This window comes from Salarias fasciatus, chromosome 23, assembly GCF_902148845.1.
Source record: "Salarias fasciatus chromosome 23, fSalaFa1.1, whole genome shotgun sequence".
NCBI classification, from domain to species: domain Eukaryota; kingdom Metazoa; phylum Chordata; class Actinopteri; order Blenniiformes; family Blenniidae; genus Salarias; species Salarias fasciatus.
The window spans coordinates 74,164-83,535 of NC_043766.1; the positions used below are offsets into that span (position 1 = coordinate 74,164).

The 9,372-nt window shown below is 47.6% G+C and overlaps 2 protein-coding genes across 2 annotated transcripts; one reads left to right on the forward strand and one right to left on the reverse strand.

Annotated features, from left to right (window-relative positions):
• Positions 1-1,130: 1,130 nt before the first annotated feature.
• LOC115381944 (protein ANTAGONIST OF LIKE HETEROCHROMATIN PROTEIN 1-like) lies at positions 1,131-3,415 on the forward strand. The gene is made up of 2 exons (XM_030083591.1): positions 1,131-1,334; positions 2,253-3,415. Exons 1-2 carry the CDS (start codon positions 1,131-1,133, stop codon positions 3,345-3,347), a joined length of 1,299 nt encoding a protein of 432 aa, XP_029939451.1. The 3' UTR covers positions 3,348-3,415.
• A 1,497-nt stretch (positions 3,416-4,912) lies between these two features.
• LOC115381945 (chromatin assembly factor 1 subunit A-A-like) lies at positions 4,913-6,966 on the reverse strand. The gene is made up of 3 exons (XM_030083593.1): positions 6,732-6,966; positions 6,330-6,533; positions 4,913-5,325 (listed from the first exon to the last, which is right to left on the reverse strand). The coding sequence occupies exons 1-3, from the start codon at positions 6,964-6,966 to the stop codon at positions 4,913-4,915; spliced, it is 852 nt and encodes a 283-aa protein (XP_029939453.1).
• Between the last annotated feature and the right edge of the window lie 2,406 nt (positions 6,967-9,372).

Sequence of the window (9,372 nt, forward strand, 5' to 3'; positions counted from 1 at the left end):
CTATTGGAAATGGGTGAAGACCAACTTTTCAGATAATGCTCGACAGTGTTTCCATAGGAACTGATGTCATTTTCAACCCACTGATGGGTTTGAAAATGACTGCAAATTCAATTCCAGGAAGTTCGATAGTAATCACTGTAGGTTTACACGGCTGTAGTAGTTCCTACTTTTAACCAGCAGAGGGTAAACCTCCATTTCTCAATGAACAGTTCATCTTCTTTTGACGCCCTCTTGTGGATACATGTAGGAATTACAACACACTGCAAAAACTCCAAATCTGAGCAAGTTTTTTTTAAAACTTGTTTTGAGTGAAAAATGTCTCAATTTACTTGATTTAAGATAAATTCACTTAAATATTATATTTCATCAAGATAGAAAGGCTTGATTTAAGAGAAAATTCTCTGAAATCAAGAACATTTTGACTTGTTCTATTGGCAGATTTTTTTTTTTTAAGATGCAGATCAAACTCCTGTGTCAGCAGCTCACCCTCAATGTCACCAGTGATATCACCAGATCTATGAAGGATCTGGAGACCGAGATAGTGGAGCTGGAACATCTGAGTGAGTCCACGGGAAATCGAGGTGATTTCGAAAACCTCAAAAGAAAAAAAGTTGTGGGATCAGTGCTAGTTTAATAGCCCAGATCCAGGTTCTGCACAGGGACATTGAGAGTGTGCTGCAGGCCAGCGGCAGTGTGTGTGCTGCTCTCAGGGTGTGTCGAGGTGTCTGGGATGCTCTATAGCCCCTTTTCCACAGCGCAGCTGGTGACGGTGCGGGTCGGGTCTGGTAGGATCAGGTCGGTTAAAGCGTACCAGGCACAAATCACGTGTCGCGTTTCCATTGGAGGGGTTACGGCTGTAATGTAGGCGGGGTTATGAGTGTGTGCGTCACCACACAGGATGTGACGAGTAACGCGCTTGCAAAGGCGGGAGAAATTGTGGAAGAGTTTTGCGGAGACCCGCCATTGTCCACTGAAGAAGAGTTTTGCGGAGCAGTATGGACGACATCATCGGCGCTGTGTTTTTACTCTGTGCGTTCTACTACCTGGCTAAAACAAGACAGGCTGTATTAGAAAGAAGGGTCCATGAGGCTCGGAGAGATGCTGCAATTAAAAGGGAGAGAGTAGCGGACATGATCAGGCGGATGGCGGAGAGTTCAGACGAGGAGGCAAGCACCGGCTCCAGCACCGACTCCAGCACCGACTCCAGCACCGACTCCAGCACCGACTCCAGCTTTGAGGAGAGATGCGAGCAGGAGAGGCGCGAGCGGAAAAGACTCGTCCTGCGAAGAGCGCACTGGGAAAGAGAGCAATGCAGAAGAAGGCAACGCAACAGGGTAAGCCCATGGAGCATGTTTTATCCCCCGCTGCGTGTCCTGTCCGTCCACAGAATCCCCTGTGAACTCGCACAAGTTGTGATACATCCTTAGCCGTTCTTTTTTTGTGTGTTTTTGCTTTTTGGTGAACCCATATTAACTTCGTCTACATACCAGCATTAATGCCCCAATGGAAAATGAAAACATGTTTCAAGCTAGTCGGTCTGGTGAACTCAGCAGGGAAACGCGGTGGTACTAATAATGTGTATAATTGAACTCAAATTTTAGACATGTACGAGTCAAGTCCTGGTGTAGATGGACTATTCCTGTTCCTCATGTAGCTTCAGTAGTGAGAAAGGGAAGTTTAAATTAATTTATCTGTTCTGACCCAAAGTACCGTCCAGTACTGCAACTATAAAAACAAGATTTAACTACATATGACATCAAATGTGCTCGCAAAAAAGCTTGATTTGCTTTTATATACGTTAAAATCTGACTTAAATACACTCGCTGACAAAATAAAAGTGCTAAACAGGTTTCCCATTTTGGAAACATTTACAATTAATCAGTTTGCTTTTGTCTTGCTCGTGAACACTGTTGAGGTTTCTGTCCTATGTACAGCTTAACTATTCCATGTTCCTCTGTCATTTTGCTGACATCACACATGTCAGTGGAATACATACACACAAACACACATAACACAAAGGGGTGGCACAAATAGCATCAGATATTGCTTATGAACTACAAACTTCAATCTACAGGAACATATGACTTGGTTTATGTCCACTTCAATTTCAAGCTTCTGGTTTCTCGCCTGATAAACACATTTCATCTGGGGGTGAATAGGAAATGCAACGGAGTGGAAAAGAAAACGGTGTTTGGAGCTCTCAACTTGCTGTCACTTGCATCTAACTGTGTGAATCTGCTGTTGTCTCCCAGGTGATCCAGGCAGTGCTGCAACGTCGACGCCGCAGGCCCACCACTTGGGCTTTCAGTCGAAGCAGCGACTGGTGGGACGTCATTGTGCCTGGCTTCACAACCGCTCAGTGGGTCCTAAACTTTCGCATGTCAGAAGACACTTTTCAACACTTGTGTGAAAAGGTGCGTCCGGCTATGGAGAAACAAAACACCACCTTCCGCGCATGTGTCCCGCTGCGGAAAAGGGTTGCTGTTGCGTTGTGGAAACTGGCGACCAACGCTGAGTACCGGAGCATCAGCCACCTTTTCGGTGTCAGCATCACCACTGTGTGCCGCTGCGTGCAGGACTTCTGTGATGCTGCGCGTGAGCTGTTGGTCCCGGAGCTCATAAAGTTTCCCGACCTGCACACCCTGCAAGACATGTCAGCGTACTTCCATAGCCGGTGGGGGCTCCCGCAGTGTGTGGGTGCTATTGATGGGTCACATATTCCCATTATCGCACCACAAGACTTCCACTGCGATTATTTCAATCGCAAGGGCTGGCACTCCGTCATCCTCCAGGCGGTCGTGGATGGGAGAGGTCTCTTCTGGAGTGTGTCAGCTGGGATGCCTGGCAGTGTGCACGACGCGCGTGTACTCAGACTGTCCTCCTTCCAGGAACTGGTGGATCACGGCAGCCTGTTCCCCACACGCACCAGAGACATCGGTGGGGTGGATGTGGGCTACTACATCCTGGGAGACTCTGCCTACCCGCTGCAGAGGTGGCTGATGAAACCGTTCCTGGACACCGGGCGGCTGACAGCAGGTCAGCAGCTGTTCAATCGAAAGATCTCCAGGGCCCGGGTGGTGGTGGAGAACGCCTTCGGAAGGCTGAAGGGCAGGTGGCGCTGCCTTTTGAAGCGTAATGACAGTGACCTCACGCTCGTAAAGTCAATGGTGCTGGCATGTTGTGCTCTGCACAACCTCTGTGAGAGCCATGGCGAGGACTTCAACAATGAGTGGAACCTCACTGTGCAGGCTGGTGCTGCAGCAGAGCCTGAGGTGGCCCTGGGCCAGATTGCAGATGAAGACGGAAAAGATGTGAGGGAGGCACTGATGCTTCACCTCAGCTCATAAAGTGTATATACATTGTGATGCGTGTGTGTGTTGAACCCTTCCGCTGTGTCACTCGAAAGACGTGTGTTCTGTATGTGCATTATAATAAATGTGACACATTGATCCTTTGTCTCCTCGTTTTCTCTCTGCACGACACAAAAAGAATGGATGACACAGGTCATCACAGCTCCAAAAACGCCACATACCTGTTTCTGGATTGGTATGCATTGCAGGGACACAGCTGCCACTACAAGGAGTGACTGCAGACGTTGTCAATCATCAAACATTTCCACTGCACCATCCCTTACTTGCAACATATGGATTCCAAAAAACTTTCTTCCCAGATGAGGTTCAGCAGCAGCTGCGGCGTAACATGAGGCACACGTGACCTCCTGCAATCGACCGGTTAACCACCATTTCGCCCCTCTGCAACTAGCATGCCTGCTATTTTTCCTACCACTTATGTGACACATATTTTCAGACTGACGTGGCATTCTGAAGGCGGCATGTGCCAACGCTGAATAATAAATATATATGGGGTGTGGGAATGTGACCTAAAAACAAAAGTTCAGTGCTTCTCTGAAACACAGACCAAAAGCTGTGGAATAAGTTCTTATAATAATTTATGCAATTTAAAAAGCACCTTTCAACACACCCAGGGACACCGAACATGTAGCAGTGACAAAGTAGGACTGACAAAAGTGCAGCCGTTACTCACTGTATTACTACACCTCCATCACTGTGTGGTACGCTGGCGCCACCGAAAGGGACAAAGTCAGATTACAGCGTACTGTATGACATGCTGAAAAGGAGATAGACTGCACGCTCCCACCCCTGGAGGACCTGTACGTCACCAGCTACGGTCCATCCTGACTACAACCTCCCACTTCAATAACAGCTTCCTCCCCTCTGCCATCAGACTGATGAACACAAAACAACTAATGTCTTTTACACACCAACAGCCCTGTTTGGGACTCCTGAATATATAAGATTTGTCTGCAGTACTACATTGCATTATACGCGGGTAACTACACACCTGCTGCTGCTGTGACCCACCACCCCAGCTGCTATGTTGTTCTGTACAATGTACACTAGTTTTTCTTGGTGGTTACTGAAAGATGTTATTGTGTTTTATATGTATTCAATCTTTTATTTTTCGATAGTTTACTTTTAATGTCACAGCATTCACATCGGGTACAATTCCTAGGTTGTGAACTTGTTCATGGCCAAGGGCAATAAAGTTCTATCTGGTTCTGTGTAGTGTTGACATGCACCTGCAGTGTGAACAGGCAGCGCTGAGTGTCTACAGGTTATTATTTCTGAAGCTCTCTCCGGTGCAAAGGCTCCACACTGGGAGGTGACTTACCACTGGTGGTTGGATGTGCACATCTGTTGGTGCAGTGCTGCAGAAACTAGTCAAGCAGACACTTTTGCTTTCAATTTTGCAGCCTACCAAATACTTGAGTGAGAAAAAAAAAATCGCATGACAAATTGTGTCATCAGGCTCACTGTGCGTGTGTAGACCAGAAACAAGAATCTGCAGACATTGACAGGGTTCACACACAACTTTTATTGCTCTCAGACAACTACTCTGTCAGCGCAGTGTCACGCAAGGCTGCCGAGCCCTGTGTCAGCGCAGACACACCCTGTGCAAATATTCTTGAGAAGAATTGGTTGTGGTCTTGGAGCTCCGCAGTCACTCTGGCTTCCTTCTGCCTGGCAGTTTCAGCCTGGGCCTCAAGAAACTGCAGGTGCAGACGCCGCTCTTCCTTTCTGTCCTGGTAGCGGGCACGGCGCTCCTCCCGGCGGGCACGCCGCTCCTCCTGGCGGGCTTCCATATCCTCACGGCGGAGACGCAGCTCCTCCTGGCGGGCACGGTCATGGCGCTCCAGCTCCTCCCTCAGAAGGTCGTGGTTGAGCTGTGCCAGCCTTGAGTCATTAGCTTGGAGCTCTCGGAGGACCATCGACAGCTCACTGGGATGATCCCGCCGCCTCCGTGCTGCAAAATGAAAGAGGGACAGAGAACGTTGAAGCACGGCCATTGCTTGACTCTTCTGTAAAGGATTCACCGTATTGTGGTCACTCTTTCACCAATGGTTCCCCGAAAACATGGCCTGGGAGAATCCCAACATGCTTTTTTTTTCTTTTCTCATCGAAACCTTTATTGTGTTAGTGTTGCTTCCTCTGCGAACACTGACGTTTTGTCCTGTCTGGACATCTATCTCGGTTTGCTGTCATACTATACAGCGAAGTTGCATCCATCTATACAACTAACCCCAATTGAAGACCCCGATGGACTCCTGGCGCAAGATGTCAGTGTACTTGACACATTTAATCACTGGCATTGTTTTGTCTTTCAATAGTTACTTCAGGGGCTTTGTCACTTACAGCCAATGTATTTATAGTTTTTCTATTTGGCAAATGTTCCCCTTTTGGATTGCGATGAGCTCCCAGTGCAGTGTCACACCTAACTCATCATTTAACTTATGCTCCAGCCAATAAAGTTATTATTCCATGGAAACACTCCACATCTGAGACAGAGTGTTGAAGTTGATTGTTTTTGCAAAAATGTCTCATTTCACTTGACTTAAGAAACATGCAAATAACAATTGTCTTAGAAGAAGTCTCTCCATACCGACGAAATGTAATATTTAAGTGCATTTATCTTAAATACATTAGAATTAGACATTTCCACTCAGAGCAAGTTCACAAAGCTTGCACAGATATGGATGTTTTGCAGTGTTATGAGCAACAGCATCCACAGACATATAGAACTCTCTCTCTCTCTCTCATATATATATATATATATATATATATGTAATTATTATTGTATATATTATTACATTACATATATTACACTCTGATTAACTTCAGGAATGTGTGACAAATAATAACGAAGGTCCATGGCTAGAAAAACTGGAGTGTACTGACACAATTTCTGTTGCGTTGACATTGTGGACAGTCTCATGCAGCATCTACGACATGTACACGAGTCCTCCTCACCTGAGCGCTGCTGCGTGCGTGAAAGTGCCGGTGGAGTTTCACGTCCTCTGGGAGGTGGTATGGGGGAGCACGGCGGGTCGACTGACGGTGTGGATGAAGACGAAGATGACGCAGTAGTCGCCTGTGCAGGAGTGCTGCACCGAAAGTCGACCTCGCTGGGCCCAGAGGCAGGGGACTCCTCGCCCTGGAGCGACACACGTGCTCCTGCAGAAATACACCAAGAACACTTTCAGAGAGACACCGACAACAATGGAATGAAGCTAACCGGCTTAGCTGCGTGCTAGCTACTAGCTAGCGCCGCACATAAATGTAAATTTAAGACGGAAAGCACGGAGTGAAACCCTGGATTACTGCAAGGCAACACTGGTGGTTGAAAGCACAGTTAAGAATTGCACAACTCACCTTCGCCGTCCACAAGTGATCGGCAACGGGCTTCGTCGCTCTCCGCTGTGGCGTCCCTCCCTTGTGTGGCCGGTCTGTTGCCATAAATGGCGTCCATCAAATCCAACCACCGCCAGTTCTTTCTGTGGACCCCACTCCGGCTGTTGTGGTCCTTCACTTTGCGGTAGTCACCACGCAGTTTCTTTAACTTTGCGCGGCACTGCTCGGCGGTGCGGTCGAACCCCAGCTCCTTCATGCGACCAGAAATCACAATAAAGGTCTTCTGGTTGCGCACGGCGCCATCCAGGTCCCGTTGTATGTCCTCCTCGCCGACAATTCCAAGGAGGGCTTCGACTTCGCCGTTACACCAATTTTCGGTCGACATTTTTGGCCAAGAGTCCGCGAAGCACGTCCTGAACAACTGTTCATCAGAGATGAGATCATCAGAGATAGTTCGCTCTTTCGCGGGCTAGCCAGAGTGGCACATTTCACGGACCAATCAGCAGACACGGGTGCTCAAGTCCCTCCCTACCATATCCGGAACAGTACGGGTGGTAGCTGCTCGCAAGCAGGACCGACAAATGGTCGCGGTTGGTCACGGCTCGTCACCCTTATGACGTCACCAGTGGCTATGGAAACGCGCGCATATCCGATCCGATCCTACCAGATCTGAACCATACCGTCACTGTGGAAAAGGGGCTTATGTTCTCTCCCTGGAGAACCTCCTCTCTAAGCTACGTTCCAGTCTGCAGGGTGTGTTTTTACCGGGTTTTGGTGAAAGCAGGATTTTATCGCTCTATGCAGACGATGTTATTGTTTTCATCAGGAATCAGGGGGATGTTTTAGTTAATATTATTCAAGATTTTAATGTGGCATCCGCAGCAAAGATCAACTGGACGAAGACCAGGTCCTGCTGTCGGCAGGTGGCATGGCGGTCTTCCAGTTCTTCCCCACAATTTAACGTGGAGGACCTGGGAATTTATGTTGGGAAGGAACACTTTGTTGAGAAGAACTGGGAGACCGTTTTGTTTCTACTGAGAGGTTTTTATCATGGGTGCAAACAAAAAGAAAAAAAAACAAGTTGAAGCTCCTGAATTTGATCTCAGAAGAAGAAAAGATGGAGATCTACATCAGCAGGAGGAACAAGGTGGAGGACAGAGGAGGACAGGACGTCAGAGAGGTGAGGCAGGTCAACGTCAAATCCAGACTCTGGCTCCAATACCGCTTTTTTAGACAGAAGAATGATTTAAATGCTTTTATAGAGGTCTGGTGTTTTAAGAACATTCTGGGCTGTTTGGACGACAACGAACTTCACTTTGCACAATTTTTAATCTGAAGAGATTCATTTTTTTAGCAGCTCCTTGTACAGCAGTGTGTTCAGTCTCTGTTTGTGTATGTGCATGCGCGCATATGTATGTTCACGCTGGCTCGTGTGTGTGTGTGTGTGTATGAGTGTGTTTTCATGTATATCACTCATACAAACTACGTACCAACTGTAAGCCACTTGTTGCTTCAGCACCATGGACAGCGCCACATCTTCAGGTGTGTGTGTGTGTTTCTCCATGTGCTCAGTGAGGCTGGCCTCCAGGTCAAAGTGTTGAAACAGCTCCCTCTGGAGGACAGGTGGAGAACTTCTCCTGAAATCACCTCAGCATATCAGCCAGGGGTGTTTAAAAAAATTGATTTGGCGATATATCGCGATACTACGTCACGGGATTCTCGCATCGATTCAAAATAACATCCATATCGATTTTTAATTCTGTATTTTTCGGGTAAATATCCATTGCGGCGTCTTTTTGTGCGCTGCACTTTCACTCCTGGCCACTAGTTGGCAGCACGCCACACCAGGAGCTTTTGCAGAGCCCCCAGTCCGCCTGAGCAAGAACAGCATCTCGCGAGAGCTCTCCCACGTGGCTTCTTTACGCCGTCGTCTCCAGAATTTAGTCCACACAACAGTCTCACGTGGCGGAGGAACTGGAAGACGCTCCGAGGAATATTTATAAAGCTGGAATCTGGACGCACTGTGGCTTTTACAACCAGGACGGAGGGACAGATAAGAGCCACGCCATTTGTAAAATGTGCTTTTCAAAAGTCAAATGCAGCGGAAACACCAGCAACCCACATGCATTTGAGGGACAGGCTGCGTTCCCTCCAGGTGTGTGAAGGAGCGTTACCACAGGTCCTTCCTCCCTGCTGCCATCAGAGTCTACAACCAGACCAAACACTCACCACACACTGTCCGGAGTGAATTTCCACGCCAGTTGTTCAAAAGATGCAAACTCCCCCTGTAATATAAAGGTCAGCTGTAGATTTAATTCCCCTCCCATGCCAAGTGGTAAATGCCTTGTCTTGCACAGATGGTTGGAATAGGTGGCGGTCCGCTATTGGTCCAAAAAGCCCACCTTGCAGTAATTTACAGTGTTTTCTAAGCTGTGAATAGATTGTAAGTGGTTGTTGGACTATAAAGCTTACATCTGGAACAGTAGACACATTTAGTGGCATGGGTGCAGCCAAAAGGGCAGAAAGGTTTACCGGTTGACTAGAAAGTCGTTCCATGCTAACCCATAAGCGACATTTCTCCCCAGAGGTACAGATCTTCCAGAACATCACAGGGAGTTTTACCACTCCAGATAAACCAGGATAATATACTATCCAATTTTTT

Coding starts and splice junctions, on each gene's coding strand:
- LOC115381945 (XM_030083593.1), bottom strand. CDS start 6,966: ATGAAGGAGCTGGGGTTCGACCGCACCGCCGAGCAGTGCCGCGCAAAG. Junction 6,534..6,731: donor ATCACTTGTGGACGGCGAAG/GTGAGTTGTGCA, acceptor GTATTTCTGCAG/GAGCACGTGTGTCGCTCCAG. Junction 5,326..6,329: donor ACGCACGCAGCAGCGCTCAG/GTGAGGAGGACT, acceptor TTCATTTTGCAG/CACGGAGGCGGCGGGATCAT.
- LOC115381944 (XM_030083591.1), top strand. CDS start 1,131: ATGATCAGGCGGATGGCGGAGAGTTCAGACGAGGAGGCAAGCACCGGC. Junction 1,335..2,252: donor GAAGAAGGCAACGCAACAGG/GTAAGCCCATGG, acceptor GTTGTCTCCCAG/GTGATCCAGGCAGTGCTGCA.